Source organism: Mytilus californianus, unplaced genomic scaffold, assembly GCF_021869535.1.
Source record: "Mytilus californianus isolate M0D057914Y unplaced genomic scaffold, xbMytCali1.0.p SCAF_7, whole genome shotgun sequence".
In the NCBI taxonomy this organism is placed as follows: Eukaryota; Metazoa; Mollusca; class Bivalvia; order Mytilida; family Mytilidae; genus Mytilus; species Mytilus californianus.
This window is the reverse complement of record NW_026262723.1, coordinates 95,614,335-95,626,821: the sequence shown is the minus strand read 5'-3', so window position 1 is coordinate 95,626,821 and position 12,487 is coordinate 95,614,335. Positions and strand designations below refer to the sequence as shown.

At 31.3% G+C, this 12,487-nt stretch overlaps 1 protein-coding gene and 1 long non-coding RNA gene across 2 annotated transcripts in view; both read left to right on the top strand.

Moving 5' to 3' along the window:
• Positions 1-12,121, top strand: part of LOC127708849 (uncharacterized) — a 32,151-nt gene extending 20,030 nt beyond the window's left edge. The window contains exons 11-13 of the mRNA XM_052214007.1: positions 6,755-6,814; positions 7,602-7,817; positions 11,533-12,121. Coding sequence (XP_052069967.1) covers positions 6,755-6,814; positions 7,602-7,817; positions 11,533-11,678 — 422 coding nt within the window. The 3' untranslated portion in view covers positions 11,679-12,121. The remainder of the gene's footprint in view (positions 1-6,754; positions 6,815-7,601; positions 7,818-11,532) is intronic.
• Positions 601-5,466, top strand: LOC127708872 (uncharacterized). The gene is made up of 3 exons (XR_007985413.1): positions 601-676; positions 2,720-4,057; positions 4,978-5,466. It is a non-coding gene; the product is annotated as an uncharacterized LOC127708872 (long non-coding RNA).
• Positions 12,122-12,487: the final 366 nt, after the last annotated feature.

Here is a 12,487-nt window from a genome sequence, read left to right as displayed (position 1 = left end):
TTGGTCCACATTGAGGTCCAAAGGGTCCAAAATTAAACTTTGTTTGATTTCATCAAAAATTGAATTATTGGGGTTCTTTGATATGCCGAATCTAACTGTGTATTTAGATTCTTAAATTTTGGTTCCGTTTTCAAATTGGTCTACATTAAGGTCCAAAGGGTCCAAAATTAAACTTAGTTTGATTTTAACAAAAATTGAATTCTTAGGGTTCTTTGATATGCTGAATCTAACCATGTATTTAGATTTTTGATTTTTGGGCCCCGTTATCAACTTTGTCCACATTGAGGTCAAAAGGGTCCAAAATTAAACTTTGTTTGATTTCATCAAAAATTGAATTATTGGGGTTCTTTGATATGCCGAATCTAACCGTGTATTTAGATTCTTAATTTTTGGTTCCGTTTTCAAATTGGTCTACATTAAGGTCCAAAGGGTCCAAAATTAAACTTAGTTTGATTTTAACAAAAATTGAATTCTTAGGGTTCTTTGATATGCTGAATCTAAACATGTATTTAGATTTTTATACGACCGCAAAAAAATTTTGAGGTCGTATATTGGTATGACGTTGGCGTCGTCGTAGTCCGGTGTCGTCGTCCGGCGTCGTCGTCCGAATACACAATGGTTTTCGCACTCTAACTTTAGTTTAAGTGAATGGATCTCTATGAAATTTTACCATAAGGTTCAATACCACAATAGGAAGGTGGGGATTGATTTTGGGGGTTATGGTACCAACAGTTAAGGAATTAGGGGCCAAAAAGGGGCCGAAAATAAGCATTTTTGTAACTTCCAGACATAACTTGTGTGTTAGCATATGGATCTCTTTGACATTGTACCACAAGATTCCATATCACAAAGGTTCAATGCTGGGATTGATTTTGGGGTTAATTGCCTCAAAATTTTAGGAATAAGGGGCCAAAAGGGGGCAAAAAACAAGCATTTTTCTAGTTTCATGACAATAACTTGTGTGTAAGTGTATGGATCTTCCTGAAATTTTACTACAAGGTTCCATTTCACAAAGGGAAAGCTGGAATTGAGTGTTGTGGTAATTGCCCAAAACGTTTTGTAATAAGGGGCCTAAAAAGGGGTTTAAAATAAGCATTTTTTAGTTTCTAGACAATAACTTGTGTTCAAGTGTATGGATCTCTCTAAAATTGTATTACAAGGTACCATACCACAAAGGCAAGGCTATTATTGAGCTTGGTTTGGGGGGAAAGGGGGGTGGGGGTGATGAATCATAAGGGGGGCGGGGGTCAAAAAAGGGGTAATTTTTTTTTTTCCTTTTTTTTTTTGTTTAAAATTTACATTTTAAGTTAGTTATTTTTTATCACGAAGAGAAAGTAGGAATTGAGTTTTGGGGTTAATTGCTCAAACATTTATGAATAAGGGGCCAAATATTGGTCGAAAATAAGGATTTTTTTAGTTTGCAACAAAAACTTGTGTTCAAGTGTATGGATCTCTGTGAAATTGTATTGCAATGTACCATACCACAAATTGAAGGTTGTGATTGAGGTGGGGGATGATGAATCAAAAGGGGGTTGAAAAAATGTGTGGGGGGGTAGGATTTTTTTTTTTCCTTTTTTTTTCTTTAAAATTTTCCATTTAAAGATGGTTGTTTCAGATTTATATATGAAAGAAAATAATAATGATACGGTTATATATCATGAGGAATTGAAATTTAAAATTATGTATATTGGAAATTTAGGTTACATTGGAAAGTAATAATTGGCTTTGGAGGGGGGGGGGGGGGGGGGGGGTGGTTATTGCTCTAATGTTTAAGGAATAAGGGGAAAAAAGGTTAAAAAACAAGGGTTTCCATTTTAATAGACAAATAATTGAGTAAAGAACATTATTTAAAAGCAGTGTAAGGTTGGTAATTCAAACTCATTTAAATATCTCATCTACACTGCTTTTAAATTATTGGAAATTGGAAATTTGCCAATAACTTTATTGTTAATAAATGCATTGGAAATTTGCCAACAATTTTAGTGTAATAAACTTCATTGGAAATTTGCCAATATAAAATTTTGCTGATGAAGGTTTTTTGTTTACCTTTAGCCTTGACTATGAAGTCATTTTCTATTTTTATAGCCTTATGATGTAGTTGAATTATTTAATACTTTTATGATGTGTTTAAATGGGGTTTTATCATGTTTATGGTTGCAAATTTATCGTTTTAGTATAATAACTCCATTTAAAATTTGCCAATAAAAAAAATTTTTGTTTATTTTTAGCTATGATTATGATGTCATTTTCTATTTTACTTTTATGGTTGCAAAGAAATTTTTATTTTTAGATATTACTGTTAAATGATGCTGATTAAGGTTTTTGCTATGTTTAGCCATGACTATGATGTCATTTTCTATTTTAATATCTGTTATGATGTATTTAAATGGGCTTTTATGGTTACAAAGGAATTTTATTTTTAGATATTACTATAAAATGTTGCTGATGCTGATTAAGGATTTTGTTTATTTTTAGCCATGACTATGATGTCATTTTCTATTTTAATATCATGATGTAATTTCCATTTTTAGATATTACTGTTAAATGATGCTGATTAAGGGTTTTTATACGACCGCAAAAAAACTTTGTGGTCGTATATTGGTATGACGTTGGCGTCGTCGTCGTCGTCGTCGTCCAGCGTCGTCGTCCGAATACATATTGGTTTTCGCACTCTAACTTTAGTTTAAGTGAATGGATCTTTTTGAAATTTAACCATAAGGTTAAATACCATAAAAGGAAGGTTGGGATTGATTTTGGGGGTTATGGTACCAACAGTTAAGGAATTAGGGGCCAAAAAGGGGCCAAAAATGAGCATTTTCTAGTTTCCAGACAATAACTGTGGAACGGTGTATGGATCTCTCTGAAATTATACTACAAGTTTCCATACCACAAAGGGATGGTTAGGATTTGCTTTGGGGGGTTATGGCTCAAACCGTTTAGGAATTACGGGCAAAAAAGGGGGAAAAACAAGGTTGTCCTGGTTAATGGACAAATACTTTAGTACAAAACATAATTTAAAGCAGTGTAAGGGAGATAAATCAAATACATCATTGAAATTATCTCCCTTACACTGCTTTTAAATTATGTATAAAGTAATGGTTTATGAACAATAAAGATAATCTAAAACAGTGTAAGGGAGGTAATCCAAATACAACGTTTTGGTTACTTCCCTTACACTGCTTTTAAATTATGTTTAAAGAAATGCATATTTATAAAGGAAGACCAGTAAAAATATCTGCAAATGTTTTCATCTTTTTTTTTTACAAAAAAATCCATATGAAAGATTTGACACTATATTTTTATTAATTCTATTATAAAATAGATTAAGTTAGCACTATGGTAAATTTAAATGGGTAATTATGGTTGCCAACTCCATTGGAAATTTGAATTGAGATTATGACCATATCTTGAGGGAAAGAATTTTTTTGGGGGAAAAAGGGGGGGAGGGGGATAAAAAGAAATTGTGGGGGGCCAATTTTTTCTCATTTCAGATTTCAGAAATTAAAAAGAATTATTCTTCAAATATTATTTTTTTTTCAAATTTCAAATATTGAAAAATTTCAAGAAGTAATCTTTAATTGCACAGTATGGCGCATTAGATTTGTAAAATCTTTGATCACATTTATTTATTTGTTATGGCGAATCAAACAGTGTATTTAGATTTTTAATTTTGGGTCCAGTTTTCAAATTGGTCTACATTAATGTCCAAAGGGTCCAAAATTAAACTTTGTTTGATTTTAGCAAAAATTGAATATATGAGGTTCTTTGATATGCTGAATCTAAACATGTATTTAGATTTTTGATTTTTGGCCCAGTTTTCAAGTTGGTCCAAATTGGGGTCCAAAATTAAACTTTGTTTGATTTCAACAAAAATTGAATATATGGGGTTCTTTGATATGCTGAATCTAACCATGTATTTAGATTTTTTATTTGTGGACCCCGTTATCTAATTGGTTCATATTGAGGTCAAAAGGGTCCAAAATTAAACTTTGTTTGATTTCATCTAAAATTGAATTATTGGGGTTCTTTGATATTCCAAATCTAACCGTGTATTTAGGTTTTTAATTTTGGGTCCTGTTTTTTAAATTGGTCTACATTGAGGTCCAAAGGGTCCAAAATTAAACTTAGTTTGATTTTAACAAAAATTGAATTCTTGGGGTTCTTTGATTTGCTGAGTCTAAATTTGTGTTTAGATTTTTGATTATGGGCCCAGTTTTCAAGTTGGTCCAAGATAGGGTCCAGTATTTAAACTTTGTTTGATTTCAACAAAAATTGAATCTATGGGGTTCTTTGATATGCTGAATCTAAACATGTATTTAGATTTTTGATTATGGGCCCAGTTTTCAAGTTGGTCCAAATTGGGGTCCAAAATTAAACTTTGTTTGATTTCAACAAAAATTGAATATATGAGGTTCTTTGATATGCTGAATCTAACCATGTATTTAGATTTTTTATTTGTAGGCCCCGCTATCAAATTGGTTCATATTGAGGTCAAAAGGGTCCAAAATTAAACTTTGTTTGATTTCATCGAAAATTGAATTATTGGGGTTCTTTGATATGCCAAATCTAACCGTGTTTTTAGATTTTTAATTTGGGTTCCGTTTTTTAAATTGGTCTTCATTGAGGTCCAAAGGGTCCAAAATTAAACTTAGTTTGATTTTAACAAAAATTGAATTCTTGGGGTTCTTTGATATGCTGAATCTAAACATGTGTTTAGATTTTTGATTATGGGCCCAGTTTTCAAGTTGGTCCAAGTTGGGGTCCAAAATTAAACTTTTTTTTATTTCAACAAAAATTGAATATATGGGGTTCTTTGATATGCTGAATCTAACCATGAATTTAGATTTTTTATTTGTGGGCCCCGCTATCAAATTGGTTCATATTGAGGTCAAAAGGGTCCAAAATTAAACTTTGTTTGATTTCATCAAAAATTGAATTATTGGGGTTCTTTGATTCCAAATCTAACCGTGTATTTAGATTTTTAATTTTAAGTCCCGTTTTTTAAATTGGTCTACATTAAGGTCCAAAATTAAACTTAGTTTGATTTTAGCAAAAATTGAATTCTTGGGGTTCTTTGATATGCTGAATCTAAACATGTGTTTAGATTTTTGATTATGGGCCCAGTTTTCAAGTTTGTCCAAGTTGGGGTCCAAAATTAAACTTTGTTTGATTTTAACAAAAATTGAATATATGGGGTTCTTTGATATGCTGAATCTAACCATGTATTTTGATTTTGGACATTGGACCATAATAGGTAAATTAAAAAAATTCAAGTCCTTAGACCACATTCTTTCTGTGTCAGAAACCTATGCTGTGTCAAATATTTAATAACAATCCAAATTCAGAGCTGTATCAAGCTTGAATGTTGTGTCCATACTTGCCCCAACTGTTCAGGGTTCGACCTCTGCGGTCGTATCAAGCTGCGCCCCAGCGAAGCATTTTATTTGCTATGTTTAGCCATGACTATGATGTCATTTTCTATTTTAATATCTTTATGATGTATTTAAATGGGCTTTTATGGTTACAAAGGAATTTTATTTTTAGATATTACTTTAAATGTTGCTGATTAAGGATTTTTGTTTATTTTTAGCCATGACTATGATGTCACTTTCTATCTTAATACCTTTATGATGTATTTAAATGGGCTCCCATGTATTTAGATTTTTGATTATTTATACATGTTACCAAATTGGTCCACATTGAACAAAAACGGTCCAAATTTCAACTTTATTACATTACATCAAACATTGAATTCTACATATTCTTTGATATATTGAAATTAACAAACAATATAGTTTATGGAGATTCCACCATAATAGGTAAATTAAATTTTTTCCAGTTCTTACACCACATTCATCCTGTGTCAGAAACCTATGCTGTGTCAAATATTTAATGACAATCCAAAGTCATAGCTGTATCAAGCTTGAATTTTGTGTCCATACTTGCCCCAACTGTTCAGGGTTCGACCTCTGCGGTCGTATCAAGCTGCGCCCCAGCGAAGCATTTTATTGATTATGGGCCCAGTTTTCAAGTTGGTCCAAATCGGGGTCCAAAATTAAACTTTGTTTGATTTCAACAAAAATTGAATATATGGGGTTCTTTGATATGCTGAATCTAACCATGTATTTAGATTTTTGATTTTTGGGCCCCGTTATCAACTTTGTCCACATTGAGGTCAAAAGGGTCCAAAATTAAACTTTGTTTGATTTCATCAAAAATTGAATTCTTGGGGTTCTTTGATATGCTGAATCTAACCATGTATTTAGATTTTGGATATTGGACCATAATAGGTGAATGTCCAATTTAAAATTTTTAAGTTCTTAGACCACATTCAATCTGTGTTAGAAACCTATGCTGTGTCAAATATTTAATCACAATCCAAATCCAAAGCTGTATCAAGCTTGAATGTTGTGTCCATACTTCCCCCAACTGTTCAGGGTTCGACCTCTGCGGTCATATCAAGCTGCGCCCTGCGGAGCATTTTATTTTAACTGATTCTGAAAAACAATTAATACACCAAATCATTTTATGACAAAGTTTAAGTCTACAAATAGGAACAAATGGAAAATATAAAAAAAGTCTATTTAGAGTCATATAAGATTCAATATAATAGGCTTATTGTTATATACCAACTCTTACTTGTGAACATAAGAACAATAATAAATAGAAAAGTTAGTAGAATTCTTTCCTTGTCTATCTTGTTAAGCAATTATCATTTTTGGCAAATTACCTGAATGAAATATTTCCTTTACAGTATTTCGTAATGGCCGAGTAAAAATCATGGTTGCCACAGATGTTTGTGCCAGAGGATTAGGTAAGACTGAAGTATAGATAGATAATTCTTACATTTATGTTATTAACTTATATTTGATAACCATTTAAGCTAATGCAATTTCTTGTCACCAAAACAAAAATAAGGTGCAAATGGGGTCATTAGTTTTACCCTCATCTGGTTGATCTTCCTTCTAATATCTGGAAAGGACCTCAACATAACCTTTTAAAATCTTAATCTTTAATATGTAATTCAATTTAGAAACTTTGTAAATATTTCCAAGTAATCATATATATAGTAGACTACTGTAAATTCAGAAATTATTGCGAAGTTTTTATTATTGCGAAAAATGCGACAGGGTTATAATCGCAATAATTTAAACTCGCATTTTGAAATTTTTTAGATGAATTAAACAGGATTTTTCTCAATATCGCAAAAATAAAAAACGCATTTTAGGCTAAAATGACAAAATCGCAATAATAAATGCACGCAATAATTTGTGAATTTACAGTATATGTTCATGGGTGTTTAATTATGAAGTTTTGTCAAATTATTTGATGTCTTCCTATATCAGTTTAGTATTTTTAAGAATACTGTTTTTTGCCCATTTAAGGTACTGTGGATTCATTTAATTTCGTGGATACCAATTTTCATTGTTTGAAGAAAAGTAATATTTTCGTGGATATTTGATTTCATGTATTTGCCAAAGTCTATATACAAGTCTTTACAAAATGTATACTTCGTTGAACATTCAAATTTGTGGTTAACTCTTGCCTACTAAATTTCTTTTATTAGTTATACAGTAAATATTGTTATTGTTTATTTTTAGATGTAAGTGACATTACATATGTTGTGAATTATGACTTCCCACCAAAAGGGGTAGAGGATTATATCCATAGAATAGGTAGAACTGGCAGAGCAGGCAATTCAGGAACAGCAGTCACATTGTTTTCTTATGACGACAGGAATTCTGCTAGAGATTTAATAAAGATCATGAAAGAGGCAGACCAAGAGGTCCCTGAAGAATTGTTGGGAATGACAAGACGTAAGTTAACCTGTCAAACAAGATCATGTGATCTACACAATATTTTCTAGTACATATCTTTACAAGGTGTTTTTATACGACCGCAAAAAAATTTTGTGGTCGTATATTGGTATGACGTTGGCGTCGTCGTCGTCGTCGTCGTCCGGCGTCGTCGTCCGAATACACATTGGTTTTCGCACTCTAACTTTAGTTTAAGTTAATGGATCTTTTTGAAATTTGACCATAAGGTTAAATACCACAAAAGGAAGGTTGGGATTGATTTTGGGGGTTATGGTACCAACAGTTAAGGAATTAGGGGCCAAAAAGGGGCCAAAAATAAGCATTTTCTAGTTTCCAGACAATAACTGTGGAATGGTGTATGGATCTCTCTGAAATTATACTACAAGTTTCCATACCACAAAGGGATGGTTAGGATTTGCTTTGGGGGGTTATGGCTCAAACCGTTTAGGAATTAGGGGCAAAAAAGGGGAAAAAACAAGGTTGTCCTGGTTAATGGACAAATACTTTAGTACAAAACATAATTTAAAGCAGTGTAAGGGAGATAAATCAAATACATCATTGAAATTATCTCCCTTACACTGCTTTTAAATTATGTATAAAGTAATGGTTAATGAACAATAAAGATAATTTAATACAGTGTAAGGGAGGTAATCCAAATACAACGTTTTGGTTACTTCCCTTACACTGCTTTTAAATTATGTTTAAAGAAATGCATATTTATAAAGGAAGACCAGTAAAAATATCTGCAAATGTTGCATCTTTGTTTTTTTACAAAAAAAACCATATGAAAGATTTGACACTATATTTTTAATTCTATTATAAAATAAATTTAAATGGGTAATTATGGTTGCCAACTCCATTGGAAATTTGAATTGAGATTATGACCATATCTTGAGGGAAAGAATTTTTTTGGGGAAAAAAAGGGGGAGGGGGATAAAAAGAAATTGTGGGAGGTCAATTTTTTCTCATTTCAGATTTCAGAAATTAAAAAGAATTATTCTTCAAATATTATTTTTTTTTCAAATTTCAAATTATTGAAAAATTTCAAGAAGTAATCTTTAATTGCACAGTATGGCGCATTAGATTTGTAAAATCTTTAATCACATTTATTTATTTGTTATGCCGAATCTAACAGTGTATTTAGATTTTGAATTTTGGGTCCTGTTTTTTAAATTGGTCTACATTAAGGTCCAAAGGGTCCAAAATTAAACTTTGTTTGATTTTGGCAAAAATTGAATATATGAGGTTCTTTGATATGCTGAATCTAAACATGTATTTAGATTTTTGATTTTTGGCCCAGTTTTCAAGTTGGTCCAAATTGGGGTCCAAAATTAAACTGTGTTTGATTTCAACAAAAATTGAATATATGGGGTTCTTTGATATGCTGAATCTAACCATGTATTTAGATTTTTTATATCTGGACCCCGTTATCAAATTGGTTCATATTAAGGTCAAAAGGGTCCAAAATTAAACTTTGTTTGATTTCATCTAAAATTGAATTATTGGGGTTCTTTGATATTCCAAATCTAACCATGTATTTAGATTTTAAATTTTGGGTCCTGTTTTTTAAATTGGTCTACATTAAGGTCCAAAGGGTCCAAAATTAAACTAAGTTTGATTTTAACAAAAATTGAATTCTTGGGGTTCTTTGATATGCTGAATCTAAACATGTGTTTAGATTTTTGATTATGGGCCCAGTTTTCAAGTTGGTCCAAATTGGGGTCCAAAATTAAACTTTGTTTGATTTCAACAAAAATTGAATATATGAGGTTCTTTGATATGCTGAATCTAACCATGTATTTAGATTATTTATTTGTGGGCCCCGCTATCAAATTGGTTCATATTGAGGTCAAAAGGGTCCAAAATTAAACTTTGTTTGATTTCATCAAAAATTGAATTATTGGGGTTCTTTGATATGCCAAATCTAACCGTGTTTTTAGATTTTTAATTTGGGTCCCGTTTTTTAAATTGGTCTTCATTGAGGTCCAAAGGGTCCAAAATTAAACTTAGTTTGATTTTAACAAAAATTGAATTCTTGGGGTTCTTTGATATGCTGAATCTAAACATGTGTTTAGATTTTTGATTATGGGCCCAGTTTTCAAGTTGGTCCAAGTTGGGGTCCAAAATTAAACTTTTTTTGATTTCAACAAAAATTGAATTTATGGGGTTCTTTGATATGCTGAATCTAACCATGTATTTTGATTTTGGACATTGGACCATAATAGGTAAATTAAAAAAATTCAAGTTCTTAGACCACATTCTTTCTGTGTCAGAAACCTATGCTGTGTCAAATATTTAATAACAATCCAAATTCGGAGCTGTATCAAGCTTGAATGTTGTGTCCATACTTGCCCCAACTGTTCAGGGTTCGACCTCTGCGGTCGTATCAAGCTGCGCCCCAGCGAAGCATTTTATTAGAAAGGTGAACATTGTTAAAAAATTGTCTAATATGAGTATTATTTACCTATTTTTTTTTTAAAGGAGTGAACTAGCCTCCATTATCTCATGACTTAATTTTCCACTTGCTATATATGTATCAATTTGGAAATTTATCAAAAGTATTCTCCATTGTTTGAGATAACCATAACTTAGAATGTTGTTCTGTTTGTGATAATCATGAGTCATGCTTACTATTTGAAAGATTATTATGCCATACAAAAAGATTTGAAAGCTTACCAGGTCAAATAAAGAAAAAAGTAAGAATCGGAGAGGCTTTTTTTAACTGGTGCAAACAGAACATGACATGACATCAATAAAGATGCCATATTAGAAGACAGTTTTTCAATACTGCTTCATCTTAATGGAAATCAGTTTATAAGTGCTCTAAACTGTTCACAAAAATGTTTCAATACAAAGACCAGGATATTTTATATGGAAAGGGTATTGGAACCAAAAGAATAAATAATTTCTGGAGTTTAAAAAAAAAATTAAAACCCTCCATTGGGTGAGCATTAAGGAACATGCCGTTATGCCTGTGAGTCAAATGATTTTTAGGAGCCCTTATTGGTTGGTTTAAATTTTGTCGATTTTATAATTCCATTACTGTAATACATTCAGGGTGTGGTTCTTATTTTCTGGTTTTGTCTAGATTTAATTTTTTAACAAATATCATGCAACTCTATGGGTAGCACCTGAAGTGCAAATTTTGTTTGAATTGGTTTTTGTTTTGAATTTAATGTTAGTTTCATTTTAATTGCTTACTGGTCTTGTGTAAAGGTCAAGGTCACAAACTTAGTTAAAAGTTGCCAAGATAGGTCTACAAACAAAAATTGTGTTTGATCTTTAACTTCATTGGCCCTCAGAGCTTATTAACATTATTTCGTATGAATGTTCATCACAACGAGATGGTGTAAAGTAAATAAGATTTGAATCACCACACAACTTTAGACCCTAGATCTATGTTTATAAACTGTGTTTGCTCTATGTCTTGAGTACTAAATTTGATTAAGTAAATGATATGCAGAGGTCAAATAATCCTAGACAAATATTAAAGGATATTGTGTCCTAAGAAATCTCAGTAAATTTTAGGGAAATTATGTACGCTATATGTTAATGAAATGTCTGTTTATTCATATTTCAACAGGTTGTACCAATATGATGCTTTGGCAGAGGAAACCCTTTATACCACAAAAATATGTCATTTAAGTACAGACAGTCAAATCTTGTTTCAAAGTTTGTGACTTTATCATAAATTCGGATATGATCTTTATTTCAGATTCCCATGGCAACCAAAGAAGAAATAGCAGATACCAACCAAGTTACAGAAGAGATTCCAGAGATTACCAGGATAGAAGACCTTTCAGACACAGAATGAATAGAGGAGAAGGATATGCTTCAGGCTTTACTCGCATGGATGACTGATACTGTCATATGTTAATAAGAGTTATCAAGCATGAAGTTGGACATAAATAAGTCTTTTGAAAAAAAAGACATAAGTCTTTTGAATAAAAAAAGACTGAAAATTGTGATCATGAACAATATGTATATATCAATTGAAATTTTTAAAATCTTCTGACAATTGACATTTTACAAATTTTATTACTGAAGACAATTAGTTATGTTTTCATTTTAAAATTTGTGATGAATCATTTGCATTTTGTAAAATGCAAATGCATTATCACGAGTTTATACTTTGGATCTAAAATATAATGTCCAAAATTTTATTTAAAGTTCAAAATTATGGTTAAAAATTTTTTGTTACATGAAGAATGAAAATCACAAAACAAATGTATGCATGAAATGTTTGTTAGTTATAATTTATTTGAAATAAAACAAGTATAACAATCTTTAGTAAAAATATTAAATTTAATTTGTTACTATTATACCTCAAATCATGAATTGTTTAGGATATTGCAATGCCCTTGTCCATTGGTTCATCTGTTTGTCTGTTTGTCTGTCTGTTACTTTCATTACATAGAACTCAGCTTCTGTATTTAAAAAAAATTATTAGATATTTGGCTTTTACCTTTATAATGTTGTGTGAGGGATTTTCAGATCTGTAGGCAGTCACATCCTGTTTTTACCTGCGTCACCGAAGGCGTAAACAGATCTAGTAACCGCTTGACTCTGTCCATCAGTCTGTCTGAAAGAAAACTTTATACAATTTTTTTTCAGCATCAATGAAAGGAAATGATTTAATATTTGGTCCACAGCTTGATAATGTTGAGTTG